We start from the raw sequence: 18,453 nt of genomic DNA, 5'->3' as shown, positions 1-18,453 counted from the left end.
ATTTTTTTTAACGATAGATTTTAGACGTCTTTCGTCCTGAAATGTCATCGGCCATGTGTTACAGAATTGTAAGATGAAGCTTTATCACTATATAATCACCTTAAAATGAAAGATTTTTGCATATCTTGAGATATCTAAGAGTTGTAATACAAAATACGGTCAATGAATGTTTATAGCAGTAATCATCACGGTTGATCTATTTAAATTAAAATTTTTATACCCTTATATGTTACGACAAGCAATGACAAGTTTAAACTAGTTTTGGCTAGTCATTTACCTACTTTAGCTGCTTCAGTATTAAGTTCTGCTTAAAATTAAAAAAATGCCAAAAAAACTGTCTATAGGGATAATATAGTAACTTTGGGAGACGTGTGCATTCAAATTGACAATTTGATAGCTTAGTACAGGGATGGTAAACTTTCTTCTTCCCGTGCCAATTTTTGCCAGCGAAATATATGGCGGGCCAAGTTGAGGCATTACATTATTTACTAAAATAAAAATATTGCCATAATTTTTCTGAAATACTAATTGTGGGTCTAGTCTTTGTGGGGACATGTGGAACTGTTTTTGTTTCTGCATGACTTCATCGTTAGTCGAAAAATTTATGATGCTGAAATTTTTAACAATGAAAAAAGGACCATTTTTTCATTATTGAAAACGTTTGTCCGCACAAATAGCTTGTACGAAACATAGCCATTATTTTCTGGGCGTGGGAAACTATATTTGGGTATTGTGTCCTAGATAAGGACTTCTAAAATTCCGATTTGCTGGTGTTCAAAAATAGTTGGCTCAAATGGGTAGTGCGTTCAACGACAGTCGGACTTACGGGTTTTATACCCGAAGTGTACTGCCTTTACTGCCAATTCATGAGAATGTAATTTCTGAAAAAAAGAAAATTGTACTTAACTTTTGTTTGCTGGTCGCGGGCCGGATTTCAACGCTTTGCGGGCCGGAGTTTCCCATTCCTGGCTTAGTAGAAAGCTTAAATTCTCGGACAGGTCCTTGCAAAACATTTTAACAGTGATAAGTTGGGAACAAATTTCTTCCGAAAGCTTTAACAGATGAATAAAAAGAAAATAATGTTTTAATTTGCAGAAAATTGAGATTTAAATTCGTAATTCGTCACGAAAATTGTTACTGAACGAGTGTATGAAAATTTAATCTTCAATCGAAGTCGAACATCAAGATTATAGTAATCAAGAGTTTGATTCAAGAGGAAGAACTATAAATTCAATTTTACTGGAACTTTTGCGAAACCATATGCTAAGGGACACGAAAAATGAGCCGTTTGGTTAGTTCACCGTACAAGTCGCTTTTGTTTCGCTCGTTTTCGGCCTCTAAATACGTCCCTATCAAAAAAAGATTTCTGGAAATCTATGAATACATTCTTTGAGTTTGCTTAGGAGTGAAAATGTGGTCTGTGACTGATCTTCCAGATCTAAACCCGCATTGATAGTATCCGAAGTTTTCTTCATATACTCTCAAACTTTTATCTATTGCTTTAGTCAAAATTTACTTATTTGAAATTTGGATACAATGTAAAACAAGTAATTGTTTATTGAATTACTCCCATATGTTTTTGTTTTTATACCTGATCTGTATTTGTATATGCTGTAGCAAAAATATAGGTCACAAAGTACACTCTATACACACACTGATATGGAATCTCCGTATTTGCGACACGATATTTTGTAAAGAAAAGACTAGATATACCTAACTAAGATGTTTTTGTATCCAGTGATAAAATATAGTTACTTCGGTAAATTTATTCCGATTTAAATAAGATAATAATGCCTTATCGTGGGCTAACAGATGTGTAGAGGGGAAAATTATTGCTCCCATTGAACAAGGACAAAGAAATAGATAGCTGAGATAATGGCCGTTTGACATCAAAGACGTATGCAAGGTATTTTGAATTAAGAATCTCTGAAAACAGGACAAAGCAGTATTGTGAAAAATTTACAACTGACCAACAGAATCGCTTTAAGTCACGCTGGTAGAAGATATCCGTCTGCGGCTATAACGTCAACTTCTGGAAACCACATGTTTAAATGTTTCTTCAAAAATCATTCAAAATGTAATATACTCGAAAGCTGTAAAGCAGACGCTTCAAATATCCAGTCAATATGAAATTGACTGGTTGTATTAGTGTCTTTTTATACTGAACAATTGAAGATAAGCAAAATGCCTTTCATCAAAAGAGAAGCAGAGTTTACGATTAAATAATCGTTGTACTGCTGTTTTTAGGACTCTGCTAAGGTAAATTGGACTACAGGATATTAGATCTATACGAAAACATAAGAAAGGATTTGTGATATTCTGTGGAAATACAACTGAGCAACAGATTCGATTTGTGTTTCATGCTGTAGAATATATCCATCAGAGACTAAAACGTCAACATCTGGAACCAACTTGTATGAATATTTTATTAAAAATCATTGAAAATATATTTTAGAGTTGTAATGTTATTATGTATGTGTAAGCCTTTGAAAGCAACATAAGCGGGGTAACTGCTCAATTGGTCTGTATTACATGATGGTTCTCATCGAAATGTCCATTAAAATTGAATAGACCATAACTCAATACTGTAATATTTAATGTTAGTAAAAAAATTGCGGTTAATCATTCAGTTGGGTCAGTATTTCGTTTTTGTTCGCCCATAAATTTCAAGATTAGGTGATCCACCAATAAAATGAAATTTTTTTGGAACGCATTGATTTCGCTATTTTGTTTTCGATAAATTAACCACGTATCTATTCTCTTTACATATTTAAAGATAAGTGATTTTCATTTTATAACGCCAAATTATAAACTCAACAGAAAAAAAAATCGAACACTTAAATTTGGTCTTAATTTTATGAAATATATTAGTATATTTAATTAACGGTAAGAATTGGTTCATTTATAGGTTATTTAAAGAAAATCTTCCAAATGTAAATAATTTTTAGCAATTATTTACAAAAAAATTTACAAAATAAAGAAAAAATGATAAATTAACACATTTTGAAAAACATTATTCTTTATTTTTATTAGGTTTTCTAACGATTTATGTAATTCTAATAGCGGGTACCCTGTCAGACATCGAAGAAATTTAATTTTGGACGTACTTCACCGGCATAGCATCCCATTCTTCTCGAAGAGTAATTTAAAGATCATTTAAGTCCCTAGGAGGAGGATGACGACTTCTAACACGCCTCCCACAAATTTATATCGGGAGATCGTGCAGGCCAGTCCACAAATGTGATTCCCACTTGCTCCAAGTATTCGGTAACAATTCTGGCGGCATGTGGACGAACATTATCCTGCATTAAAATGAATTGCTCACCAATTAATGGAGCAACTGGGATCACAACCTCTAGGAGAACTTCCTCGATATATCTCTGACCAGTCAGAGCCCCATTATTTATAAAAATCTCCTTTCAAAAGGCCGTGATTCACGAATGGTACATTAAGCAAATCGTTCCGCTGGTCGCCTCCACACTTTGTCTCGATCGTCTGAGTGGTATAGACCATCTGTGAACGAAACAGTTCCCCATTGCTCCGGAGTCCAATGAGAATACAGATCGGCAAATAATCATCTTTCTCTTTGATGCCTTTCCAGGTATTGGGGCCCTGTCGCGGGTCGTCTTGATAAGATTTCATGCTCCCTCAGTCTCCGCCGCACTGTGTCTGTACTTACGTATATTTCGAGCCACTTCAAGTCTTTCCCGAACCTCAGGGTGACAAATCGATAGTCTACAGCGTGGTTGCCTTTGGTCGTCTACTGGAGGCCGTCCTATCGTAGCTACCAGTCTTCCGGAGACGTCGGAGTGCATCGTGAATGATAGACTTCGTTACCCCAAGCTTTTCAGCAATGTACCGTAAGCTCCGGCTTTCTCTGGCCAAGGGCTATGTCAACATTTGAAAGAACCATTATTCTGGATCAAAATAAAAAAACATGTATATTAATCAGAGAAAAGTTTTGGTTAACGAATTAAAGATGCTTAAATGTGCGAAAAACTACTTACAGTTTAGAATAAGTCTTAAAGTTTAGAATAAGTCTGACAGGTAAATCAATTTCATGACAAATAAAACAAATTTGAGTTTTATCTAATTGTTTACTAATCCTGAAGGGATTAGTCCAATGGACTTAGACCCTACGTTCTCTGCAATAACTAGAATACCCACAAAACAAACACATTGTTGAAAATCAGCGCAATAAATTTTCAATCTCTCCTATACGTATTAAGGCGAACTAATTTCATAACTTAAATGTATTCTATTATTCTGAATATAGGAATATTTTTCTCTTTTAATAACATTTATATTTTTCTATTCTGACATTAAATGTGGCGTACTTATTTCTAAAGGTATTTTGAATTCTGATGCGTAATTCATTTGTGTTTTAGAATAAATCATGAATTTCGCATAGCTGCACACAATGATGTATTGTATTGATTCATTTGCCGTGTACAGACTTTATAGAAAATCAACAAGCTTCAAGCAGTCCAAAGGTGTAGAGAATTTTTTATTTAGATTTTAGATTATCATGTCATATCTGCATAAAATATTGTGGTATAGTCTCGTTTCGACAAATGGTCTGTAATGAACTTATATGATTTGACAATAGTATTCCACTTTCAGATAATAATATGTACAGAATGTTTATATATTCGTTGGCTTTATATAATAAGCGACAGGGATTTATAATTAGCCACTTTAAGTTGACAGTACTGCGTAGCGCGCAACATTCTCTGAAGAAAGAAAAACTTGGAATCTCTTGTATATCATAGTTAACGTCGTAATCGTGGTTAATGAGGCATTTAAAATAATATGCTAAAAGAATTTTCGGTATGAAAAAAATATTTTATCAACCTCAATCAATTTAATCAACCTTATCGTAATTTCGTTATATAAATAATTTGAACATAACTAATTAAGTTTTATGAGCTTTTATGGTGAACTATATAATGCATAAAATTCATAAAATGTGCAATATTCGTTTTTGAAAGAAGTGTTAAAACATGTTCAAGTTTATTTTTAACATAAGTCTAAAAATAAAACGTGAAATTTATCAAAGTTATGACGTCATCAATATTATTTTCCAAACCACCTTAGTTCAGACTGGTTACCTAGAAACGTGCTAAAATTAAAACTGTAATGAAATTAGGCACAGTCTTGCTGGAGCCAAATAATGGGATCTGAGTTTTCCCTATTATTTGGATCCGCAATTAGGTCCGGAAACATTGCCATACAAAGATGCTTCAAATATCGCTCAGATGTTAGGGTAATAAGAACCAATCAATTTTCCTTTGACCCAAACAATAATTTTTGGGGAGCGCTGGGTGTGTTTTGTCTGAATCCAGTAGGAATTTTCCCAAGCTAGTAGCGATAATTGTGTCGATTTATTGTACCACGTTGTAAAAGTGTGGAAATATTACACTATTAGGAAAAATTGGATTTATTAATGATTTCATAAAATTCTAAACGTCTGTGTCCGGATCATCTCCTCAGAGTTCGTGAACAAATTAAACTCTATATGTGCACAACCTTCCAGATTCATTAAATTTTCAAAAATTCTGCTTACTCCCCCTTTTTAAAATTGAAGGTCTCTCAAGATTCTTCATGACTTAGACATCATTAGAATTTCTACCCTTATCTTTCGGTTAATTGTCAAATCCATATGACGTTTTTGAAATTTCATGACATTTCGATTAGTCAGACAACCTGACAACCATTTGAGTGAATTTGGTTTTGTTATTTTCAAAAGAATGAATTCAAAACAGTTTCGTGTTTTAATTTATCATTGCTTCTTGATGATGAAAAAAAACTGAAAAAGCTCAGCAATAGTTTCAAAAGTGTTATCTGGACTATGCTTCATCGAAAAGAACCATTTGTTTGTTGAATTTAAACGTGGTCCGATGATGGTGAACGTTCTGTTCGTCAAATCGAGTTGGTTGCTCCAGAAAACAGTCCGCAAATTGGTTATATGTATATAATCGTAAATTGAAATTGCGTGAGATAGCTGAGGCCGTAAAGATATCAGAAGGCAGAACTATCGATCAAAAACAAAAACGTGTTAATGATTCAGAGCACTGTTTGGCCATGTTTACACTTAATAAATCGGATTTTTTGCGTCCATATGTGGCAATGGATGAAACATGGATCTATCTCTCCACTCTGGAATCAAAACGATCATCATCTAAGTGGACTGCAGCCGGTGAACAACGTCTGAAACGTCCAAAGGAACAACAGTCAGCTGAGAAGGTTATGGCTTCAGTATTTTGGGATGCACATGGAATTTTGTTTATCAACTATCTTCAAAAGAGAGAGATAATCAACAGCAAATACCACATAGAGTTGTTGGATCGTTTGAATGGAAAAATCAAGGGAAAACGGTCGAAGTAAAAACCACTGTTGCACCAAGACAACGAACCGATTCACAAGTCGATGGCTAAATTGAACGAATTACACTTCGAATTGCTTCCTCATCCTACAGTCCAGATCTGGCCCACAGTGACTACTGGCTATTCGCTGATCTCAAAAAAATACTCGCCAGTAAGGAATTCAGCTCAAATGAAGATATAATTGCTGAAACTGAAGCTTTTTATGACGCAAAAGTTAAATCCCTCTACAAGCGCGGCATCGAGTAGTTACAAGACGCGTTGGAATTATTATATTGCTCTTGAAGGAGATTACATTGACGAATAGAATCGTTTTTTGGCAAAAAATGTGTTTTTCTTAGTTAGTCACATGATTTATTGAGTGATGTGTTATTATGCTAATTGTGAGACTGACATTTACAAACGGTTGTACTAACACAATCGAAAAAATTGATAAGAACAAATGTTCTCACTGGGTAGTTTTTTTCATAAATTCAAAATCAAGTTTGTTTTGTTTTTTGTTTTTTTATTAATTCTCTCTGTTTTTTTCTTACGTGACGTGATTTCTTTTCATGAACGTTCATTTACATGTTACGAATTCTGTGCATTATTTTATCATGAATCTGTATATACTTCACACTAATTTCATTTAAAACCGTTGAAGATATTTGTTTATATTTTTTTTTGCTAATGGCACTGATATAGTTGAAAGGCCAGTCGCCAAAATGTTTGTATTCAAACTAAATGTTGTAATATAAATATATTATCAAATTTATTAGATTAGACGTAAAAACGAAATAATAATTTTGATTATTCAGTACACGTTGATATAAGTATATTAGTTTTAAGTGAGAGAGCACAGAGGTTTGGATCGAAAGACCGGTTTTATATAAAGTAATGACGTGAGGCTATCTGCCTCTTGGGAACAAAAGTAGACGAAGTGTGGACTGCGGGGCGCGCGCGGTTGTATCCACAGCGTGATCTTAATGTTGATTGCGCATGGCAGTATCCTGTTAGTTGTGCGAGTAGGGCCAGTTCCGAGTTCTGCCACCCGGTAGTCTGAAGTGTGAAGTTGTGGGATGTAGATGTCTAAGTGAATGTGTCGCTGAGTTAGTTAATATCCGAAATAAATGAAAAATAAATATGAGCATAAACGAAGAAAGTGGGGACAACGATAATAGTAGAAATATAATGCCAAAAAAATCAGTAGAAACAAAATTCTCGAATATATTATCTGTTGATGCTGAAAACTACATGCTACGAGGAATCGGCCGGCCGGCCTCTATGACTGTTGTATCAGCTGAGGGTACGTACTCAGATGGGGAAACCAATCAACAGGGAACTACATCCATGGGACTGAACTCTAAATCTCGTGATAGAGAACTTTATTGGGGATATAGTACCAATGAAATTGGTGCTGAATTTTGCTGCGCTCGAATTGTTTCGTTCCACAATCTCTTGTGCTCATGTGAGTTAACTTGTTGTTGTAACTGTGTTCCTTTATGTACTTCAGATTGTCACGCTTGCTTCCACAACTTCTGCCTCAAGTTCAACCTTCAGTACATGTGCCAGAAGGACAATGATGCCCTTCCTCCAGTTACCTTAGATTATGACAAGGTGAGTTTTTAAATTTTTTTTCCAAAGTGCATTTTAGTAGTAACTAATCCAACCGGTTTTTTTTTGTTTTTTTTTTAAATAACCTAATCAATAGATTATAAAAATATTTATTCAAAATTGTAGGTATATACATTTCTACAAAAATTTCATTTTCTTTGTTTTCATACATATTTCTTTGTCACCCTTGTGTTATATTCTAAGAATGCCAGTATAACATTAACTACTGGTACAGGCAGCAACGATTTTTAATATAATTTCATCTTAATAAACATTATCGAAACATTTAAAAAATATATAAGGGTAGTTTTGAGCTTTGTCCGCCATCTTAGTTCGATTTAAACAAATCCTTTGTTTATATATTGTGGATGTTATTATATCAAATTATTGTTAGACGTTTGTGGTTTATTATCTACTAAATATCTATAAACGGCATCAGTGACTGACGAACTGTCGTTGAATAATCCCTTACTGTGTATCCACGATCCTCGAACCTTTTGTTTGCTGTGAGGGTGAAAATCGAAAGTTACATGCCTACCTAGGTCGTTTACTAACAGCTGATGCAAGATTATATAATTTTGTTGTCAGTGTTTTTGAATTTATAGGTTCCTGTTTATTCAGTAATTCTATTTTCGGTCGAGATGAGACTAGAAAGGATCAAATAAATAAGTTTTAATTACTTGAAATATAACTTATTTAATCTGCCAAAAAATAAGGAATTTAACTCAAAAATATTAATTTAGTTTGTACTTGGATGAATTTTGATCAGAATCAGAATGTTTTTCAGTAGATTTTTTATTTTTTTCAAGATGATCCACTTCACAGCTTCTTTTTTCCTATTTGCTTTAAAAAACTTTGTACTCAATAATTATATTTACATCTCTGTTTAATTATTCTTGACTTTATAATTGCCTTGTGATTGTAATAAATTTGAAACAATTTGTTAGACCAGTGAACTGTGGTTACTTTCTGGAATAAGTATAATTAGACGACTGCACATCGTATTTCATATTTTTCCATAACTATTTTCCCATAAGGTATCTAATTTGTAATCTACTCAATTCAAGTACAAAAAGTATTATATAATCTTGAACGAATTAACAAATTGGGACGATTCCCGTCAAGTCGTAACTTGAACAATAATATAATCAAAATTATTCAACATCATAATCAAATGCCTTTAAGGAATTTTATTAATGCTAACTCTGCTGCGTTTAACAAGGTATATGGAAAATCGGAATCAATTGAATCAAGAGGATTACTTTTTAATAAATGTCATATTCTTTTTGCAAAACATTTTATTTAGAAGCACAAGCGGATCCCATTCGGGCGTTCAATTACGTCGGCGCTAATTAAGAGCTAGCTCTCTTCATTTTTCATTTTGATTTAATAAACTTTCGCATGTTTCAGTTATACGAGAGCTGACATCGTTAAAATATTTGAATAAAGTTTCTCGATTCGGCTTAAAAAATTTTCATTTACATAGAGAAATATTCATTTCGACTAATTAATATATTAACAACATAATATCAGGAACGTAGCCAGGGGAATAACGTGTTTTCCAACCTATCCCAGACTTCCATATTTATTTTCTTAGAAAATCAGTTTCTCATTAAGCAACATTGTTAATTAAAACTTCCATGTGTGATGTAAATCTGTATATTCGAGATTTTTATAGTTCTTGTTAGATTAGATACTAGTAATATGATCTCTATTCGAATGAGTTTGTTGAAACCTCTTATAACAGCTGTAATAACTCCTGAACCATTCTTAATTATTCCAAATATATCGTTAAATGGTAATAAAATCTCAGTTAAAGTAATAACTTACGAATTTTTTCCCAAAAGCATCTATTTAAAACTCTTTAAGGCATTACCGTTACTAATATGTCTTCGGGAACTTTTTGGTGTTCATAGTTACCGACTGGACGTGTAAGCTCATGGACGCGATGCGTTTGTCAGTGTTTTCCGCTCTTCCATTTTGTTATTGTGATTAGACTTTACAGTGGAATCATTCCAGATCACCAAAACTAAAAAACGCAAGTCAAAGTAGGACCAAAATGGAGTCGATATTGACTATTTTCTTTTGTTCTGAAGGTGTGTGTGTGTGTGTGTGTGTGTGTGTGTGTATGTGTGTATGTGTGTGTGTGTGCGCCGATGAGGTGCGAGGAGCGCACGGGCATACTAAGGGAATATTTCGTGCATATAGCGCACACTACCTGTGTCGAATCCGAAAGATCGTTCGCACAAGAAAATTTGATCTGCCGAAATGAGTCCTAGAGATGGGCCAAAATACAAACTTTCGAATAATCATTAAGACAAAACGAAGAACCATCAGCAACATCTAAGATTGTCCAAAATGATCAAATAATATATAAAATATTGAACAAAAATTGGTAAAAAATTTTTTTTTCTAAGAATGTATGCATTTTTGGTATTAGGTTCAAAATAATTAAAAAATTGTGTATTTTGAATTTTCCACAAAAAAGCCTTTTAATTTAAGAATGGTTAGGTTAAGTTTGGAGACTATAATTGCATTGATATGCATATAATTTTTCTTCTTTTATTCACGGTAATAAACATTTGAAGCTAAATACAGGGATCGAAGATACCGTCTTTTTAACTAGGAATGTGCGCTCGATGCACCCTCCTATATAATCTGTGCGCTCGTTGCACGCATTCGTGTGTGCCAACTATACGCTTCATTTGTGCAGCTTCGTTAGCCTCCGTATAGCCCAAACATACTTTCCCGGAACTACTTTATCTTCATCAATTTCTGCATCAATAATATGATAATGTTTGATGTCTATATTAATTATAAGTTTTTAAAAAGAAAATATTGAAAAAACGTATTAAATCAAATATGTAATATTTCGTTTATAAAAATTTCTGTAAAATGTAAAGCTCCAATATGTCGAGAAACAATAGAAAATTCAGTCAAAGTGTAGGATATTTTTAGAAAAATGACCTTGACTAGGAAGAATGTTGTGAAGCCCGTTAAAACTGTCACTATTATCACTGTGGAAATAAATTTTGAGCTGCACCCCTTCTGAACCCTCACGATTTTCTAGTATAGCAAGATCATCAAGCCCTTCTTTGTCTTTTATGTTCTTTCAGATACAGTTTTATGGTTATAGGTGGATAAAAAAGTGGTTTTCGATTACCGCTTATCTATTTTTTCAGCAGTTGCCGTATAAATATACAAATTTCTTACTTCTTCGACCTGCATAATAAAATTATGCAAAATATTTTTGACGTTTCAGCCTGGCTTTAATCAAAATACAAACCGACTTTTAGAACCCTGATAAATAATGAATCTTTGTCAAATTATATACAATATTCATTAAATCGATTTATTTCAATAAATATAAAATTAGAATAAATCATAAAGGACATATAATACTTAATCGGAAGATTTTAGTAGTCTAAAACACCTAAAAATTAAAAAAGATGCTGTTCGCATAGGACAAACATCTCAATATTTGGAATATAGATTAGGAAGTCATAAGAATGATATAAGAAAAAAAACATTAACATAGCATTGAATACTAAAGAAGAATTTGTTATAAATTGTGAAAATTCAGATCCAAAGTTAAGGTTTACTGAGCAAGAGCTTCAATTCTTGCTCCGTCAATCCTAGAATTCTGATATCAATCCAATAGAAAATTAATGAGCATATTAGAGAAGTAAGATTCATATAAAGCATATTAAAGAAACATGTACAAAAATAGTGGTAACTAATATCACCGGGATACAGCGAAAAACAATTTTTTTCATTGGTAATAAGGTGATCCAATTATTTTATTTGCGATTATTGAAAAGCTTTTTAAGTTGAATTGAGAAATGAAAGTAATGTTCAAACACAACTTTTTTCTTAAAAATTTGAAATACTGACTTAGCTTCGTATCTTTCATAATTTTCTTGTCGTGCCTAATTACGTAAAGATTAATTCTTCAAATTTGTGGGGTTATACACGAAATTTGAGTGATAAAATAAAATGAAAGATTGAGGTGTATATAAAATAGTTGAGATTTTGTATGGTAATAAAATTTATATTTACAATAGTGAGTAGTGTATTAATATCTAATACAATCAATTTCACTCAAATAAAAATAACTTTTTTATGATTGAAACGAACAATTTTATTTCTCTATAAAGCTCTTTTTATCCTACCCCAAATGTACCATTAATGGTAAATAAATGGTTTAGTTCACTAGATGTAATGACGAAAAATAGAGAAAAAGCTCCTAAAAATACGTACGAAAGCTCATTCGATCGGGAATGATATATGAATAATTAATAAATTAGAAGATATAAAAAGGTTCTTATAGAAAGGTTAGTCCCACCTCTCGAAATTCTATTATTAATAATTTCAACTTAATGCTGAAAATACTCTAAAGTGCATCAATTTCCGGTTGCGGCTTCTAAAAGGTGTACGTGATATGAAATTTTTAAAGCACAAAAACACATTGTATAAAGATTTCAAAGAATTTATTATAGTTTTAAATGAAACTTGAGTGAATTTTCTAACAAGCTGGGTTATTTTTTAAGTAATAACCGTTTTGTAGTGAGTAGGAGAAAATTTGGTTATGGAGGTAGAATTGTAATGTTGAATAAAATATGAAAAATTTTCCATTTTTAACATCAACACGTAGCACCTAACAGTTTCTTTCTATTGTCATCATTTCCAAGCGTTTCCCACCAAGAATTTTAAAACAGATGAAAGTCTGTTGGCTGTATGCGATTTCCTCATCAAACTTTGTTTTTTCTGCATCATTTATGCACATTTCCATCATTTTTGCACCTTTAACATAATATTCAAGAAGCTGACCGTGAATTCCAGCAGGACGAAATTTTTTGGCATTAAAAATCGAGTAGCTGATCATAATGTAATGGCGTCGTAGTGAGATACTAGCAAACCCCAAAGATGTTGGCACCGCACTTTGAAGTTTGAAAAATTTTGAATATTCCTGCTTGTTTTACTGTGCTCCAAAACCGCATGGGGCTGAAAATTAAACTTGAGAACAAACGATTTTTTAGTTGGCACAGAATGTTCAAGGTATTGCGATTTTGGCAATTGCTCTAGGTTTTTTCTATATTGTAACAAAATAAAGTGTCAAAAAAATTTTTTTTTCGCAAATTTCGCGAAAAATAATTTTTGAGATAGCACCACATTTTCGAGCAATCGCGATTTTAGTCGTTTTTCTGAGTGGTTTTAAGTTTGTTTTCAGTTGTTCCAGTATTCCAATGTTCCAATTTTAAGAAAATTGATTATATTATTCAACTAATACCTCACTACCACCCGAATTTCGAAAAATCGCTATTTTAGAGTTGTTCTTGCTTTTTCACGGTCGTTCAAAGTTGTTCTAGGTTTGTTCTACTTTGTTCTAGCACGGAATAAGGCTGAAATCTTTTTCTATTCGAATGAGATATTTTGGAAAAATGTAGAACAACCGCTAAAAATGTGATGTTTCGGAATATAGTAATATCGATTTGTTGAAATTCAAGCGTCAGTGGGATATTAATTAAATAATATAATCAATTTCCATTAACTTTTCAAAAAATATTTTTTGTCCGAAAATAAAATTCCAGAGCAATTGAGAACAAACTTGAAACAATTCATAGCAACTATTATAATCGTCATTTATGGAATTTGTGAACGTTATATTTTGGTACAACATAGAACAGTCCTAGAACAACTCAGAACAAACATCAAAATTGCGATATCTTGAAAATGCGGTGCAGTTTTTTTTCTCATTTTTGTTATAAAAGTTCCATTTTCAGCCCTATGCGGTTCTGGAACACAGCATAACAAATCTAGAACATCCTCTAAACAAATTCAAAATTTTTGTAACTTGTGTGCGGGCCTTACTTCTTGGAGGTGACTGGGAAAGAGTAATAGACTTATATGTGACATCACTTGACAAAATCGGGAGAGACGATGCTCAATTGGTTCTTACTTAAAAATGTTCCTTAATTAAAGAAATTTATCTGCGACCTCGCAACAAATAATGTTAAAATAATTGGCCAAGTAATTGTTTGTTTCGCGGAGTCTTTTTATCTTCCCAATTGATTATATTAAGTTACAAAATTTGATATATTTCATTTATTATAATATTTTAATGAACATGAAAAATCTAGTTTTTTTAGTGGAAGAAAACAATCATTGCATTGAAAAAAAATTATTTTTTGGTCATTTATTTATATGATTAACGTCCGCATCACGTAATTGACTGGCCTGTTTTCACCGTTAGATCCAATTTTTTTTTAATAATGGAGATCAGGAAATGAGTTTTTTTTGTTGAAAATTTTCTATTCAAGAATATTTTTAATGTAATGGTCAATTATTTCACGAAATTTCTCTTCACTAATGATATCTTTCTAACCTTCATTCTCTCAGTTATACTATATTTTTCGTAAACTCCATCTTCCTGTCCCAAACCCTTATTAAGAAATAAACAATATTACTTCTTAGGTATTTAGTGTAATGTAGTGAATTTTTGAAATAAAATAATTTTCTTTTTTTAATGTTGAGTTTTATAGAAAATCTGGAAACACTTGAAGATTGGTATAGAACAATGTACATCATTTATGTCTAGAATTTTATAAAGAATCCCAAGAATAAATAATATACGGGGGGTTGCTTTTAAAATTGGTAAAGTTGGTATTGGCCAATGTCCAACTTTTATTCCAAACACGCCCTCATTTAGTTATTTGAATTAAGTAATATTTTGACAATAAAAACATTGAATATTTGACTTCTTTCCCCTTTATCGACTGCCAATACTAGTTATCCTCCGAGATAACAAATTTTTTGCGTATTAAACTTTCAATCCAATGGAAATATTTTATTATAAATTCATTTCATTTACTGGTACTCTAGGAATGATCAAAACCTAATAAAAACACTTTTATTATTGAATATGCAGTTTAAATTAATATTTCCTTTCATTGCAATAATTTCGAGTTGAATAATAAATTTCTCGTTTTAATACGTATATATATATATATATATATATATATATATATTAATTTAATGTAAATATATGGAATATATGGATAATATGGAAACGAGTTGTCATATTTTAAGTATATTCCAATAATGTTTCGAGTTAAATTGAAGGAATTGATAACACGCTTGATTTATCAATATTTTACGTAGGAGGTAGGAATTAATTACAACATTTAAAAACCAGATACTGGAAGCTTGATGCTCAACACGTCAGGTAGAATTCATTCTATTTGGACGCTTTTTCATTGTAAGATTATTAATTGATCGAATATAACTTCAAGGGCATCGCCAGCTTATGACTATTATGTATAATATTATGGAGGATAAAAAATAAGGACGCCTGGTACAGTCGAGAGCATGAAGCGCTGCATTTTGGAAGCCTTTGCCTCGATGACAATTGTAATAAGAACGGTTCTAATATCAATATATAAATTTTCTCAAGCCTTCAACAGCACAATAACTAAATCAAACTTTTGAACATAGTAATAATTATTTATTTTAACAAAAATAATATTTAATTCCAACATAACCTGAGGGGATTTTTTGTAAAACTTTCAATCACTTTATCATTAAAATAATTTGAGTTTCTGTTTAGCTCTGTGTACACTCAACATGGCTAGAGGCGATCTTCTGCCATGGTGCTTCTTTTAGTCTTCTCAGGCTGCTGAAGGATCGCTCTACTGTACAGGTCGAGCATGGTAAAGCGATCAAAATTTTTAATGCTTTTTCCATTTCGGGAAAGAAGGAATTTGTTTCTTTTAGGACTTCAATAACTGTTAGATTTGTTAAATTAAGCCTATCGTGCCACAATTGCTTCCAAATTCGATTTCATTAAATCATAAAACTTAGATATAGGAATGATGGCGTGTTTTCTTCAGCAAAACACTTTTTCCGGATTTTCACGGTGCTTTTTAATTAAAAGTAAAATCATTTGGGACAGATTGGGCACAAATTATACAAAACTAACGTGAATGCTGGTGAACGGCTGTCATAGAAAGAAATGCAATGCACACACATATATTTTTACACTGTTTAATGGCGTTGCGTTTTTGCAAATCTGATATAGTCGTGATGAAAATGACGGCGATTTTAAAAACGGATATCAATGTTCAATACTTTCTACAATAAACATTTAACCTTAATTTGTCAAGTGATGCGGAATTTATTAATAGGTAAGGAAGTCACGGTCTTATGTCACTTTGCGGCTAGCTACATTTGATCTCTAGGGGTGGGTAACTGCCACCCGTTGGCGACGCCCTTGTATAACTTCATAATTGTATTTGCATATTTGGCAACGATTTTGTTTTCATTGTATTGGTTGTCAAATCTTCAACTTAATTTTAGTCTAAATGAATTATTCCACCAATAAATAAGCAAAGCAAAAAAACGGATATTTATGGTAAGAATTGGTTAATTTATAGGTTATTCAAACGAAATTTTCCAAAAGTGTATAATTTTTGTTGATTATTTACAAAAAAATACAAAATAAAGAAAAAATGATAAATTAACACATTTTTTAAAAAAAGTTTTTCTTCATTTTTATTAGGTTTTCTAAACAATTTATGTAATTCTAACTGCGGTTATTACTCCCTCTGCTGCGGAGAAGGGCTCTAACCCTGTCAGGCATCGAAGAAATTAAATTCTGGACGTACTCCAACGGCGTAGCATCCCATTCTTCTCGAAGAGCAATTTGGAGCTAATTTAAATCACTAGGAGGAGGATGACAACGTCTAACACGCCTCCCTAAATTATCCCACAAATGCTCTATGATATTCATATCGGGAGATCGTGTAGGCCAGTCCGCAATTGTGATTCCAACTTGCTCCAAGTATTCCGTAACAATTCTGGCGGCATGTGGACGAGTATTATACTGCTTTAAAATGAATTGCTCACCAATAATTCACAGGCTCTAGGAGAACTTCGATGTACTTCCGAGCAGTCAGAGCTGCATTATTTATGAAAATCAGTTCAGCTCGGGCGTGGAAATTAATTCCACTCCAAACCATAAATGATCTCCTTTCAAATTTACGAATGGTACATTAAGCAAATCGCTCCCCTGGTCGTCTCCACACTCTGTCTCGAATGAGAATACTGATCGGCAAATAATCGCTTCTCTTCGATGCCTTTCCAGGAGTTTCATGCCTGCCCCCTCAGTCTCAGCCGCACTGTGTCTGCACTTACATAGTATACAAATACTGCAATGAACAAAAGTACTACTTGGCGTTTGTTCAAGAGATTTCTTACAACAGTAAACATTTATTATAAAAAGGAAGATACAAAAGTTCATGGTGCAGGAATTTTAGTTGCTTAAAATTTAATTAAAGCAAATCCCAAAATGTTACTTGGAATTCGAAGCCTAATTATAAACATTTACATAGAATTTCAGAATTTAATCTTACTAAGTCTAAATTAGTCTCACTTTAGAAGAAAGTAATGAAGCAAGGCGATAGTTGTTCTGTTTATTTTTTAGAAAATCAAACTTTCCATACATTAATAATTTCTTCTTACCAAAGGACTATCCCTATAAATCTTGTGGTATCTTTATATACAAATATCTCTTTCATGTGTTGCGTTGTTGAAAAATTTCATAAAAGTTCTTTCCTTTCTAATATGATAATGCCATCTTACATTTGAGTGCCGGTTCATTCTTATGGCGCCTCTTGTCTACCATTGTGTTATACTTATGGTCCACCTATTGTCAGTACTTCTCACTAGATGCCCTGATCATTACTACTTGGTGTATTTGATTCTGTAGATGACGTCCTTTAACGGATTCACTCGTCTAATCCACACGCTTCTCATACATTTCTTTAAGAACTATTGTTTTCTAATTCACTCGTGGTGGAATTTCGCTACAAGATGAATTTCGTGAAGGTTGTCCAAAATCAGCTGTCCGTAAACTGATATCGTTATGTGACATACCGTGACATTCAGGCATACTTGGGCATTAGTTCTCCTCGCATATATTCAAAATTGCATAAAAATTTGGCTGTCAAAAAGATTAGTTCGTGTTGGATACCACTTAATTTAACAATCTTTCAAAAAAGTTCGTGTAGACTAGTGCAAAGAATCGTCGTGCTTTAAAAGACGTGACCAATAACGAATCATGGACCTTTGCATACGAAACCGAAACTAAACAACTATCGACTGTATGGATCTTTTAAGAGGAGCCAAATCCAACAAAAGTTGTTCGCGCACGAAGCAATTTGCAAATGGCACTTCGGAATCGCTGGACATGTGGCCACCGTTCTATTAGAGTTAAAGCAACGTAGAACGGTCAATTCTAAATGGTACAACAGCATTTGTTTGCACGAAGTAAAAAAATTAGGGAAAACAATCGCAGAAGAAGAATCATCGAATTATTGGATCATTCTTTTTACCGCAGATCAAAAATAAATTGCGTGGTTAACGTTTTTCTACACTTGAGGAAGCGGTCAATGCATTCAAATTAACATTAACATGTTTT

The 18,453-nt window shown here is 32.7% G+C and overlaps 1 protein-coding gene across 1 annotated transcript in view; it reads left to right on the top strand.

Annotated features, from left to right (window-relative positions):
* LOC130897164 (phosphatidylinositol 3-kinase regulatory subunit gamma) overlaps nt 1-18,453 on the top strand; it is a 255,827-nt gene that overhangs the window by 143,272 nt on the left and 94,102 nt on the right. Inside the window, exon 6 of the mRNA XM_057805858.1 lies at nt 7,876-7,979. Within this exon, the coding sequence (XP_057661841.1) occupies nt 7,876-7,979 (104 nt within the window). The remainder of the gene's footprint in view (nt 1-7,875; nt 7,980-18,453) is intronic.

The sequence above is a fragment of the Diorhabda carinulata genome, chromosome 1 (genome assembly GCF_026250575.1).
Source record: "Diorhabda carinulata isolate Delta chromosome 1, icDioCari1.1, whole genome shotgun sequence".
Lineage (NCBI taxonomy): Eukaryota > Metazoa > Arthropoda > Insecta > Coleoptera > Chrysomelidae > Diorhabda > Diorhabda carinulata.
The sequence above is the reverse complement of the archived record's forward strand: the minus strand, read 5'-3'. Positions and strand labels throughout refer to the sequence as shown.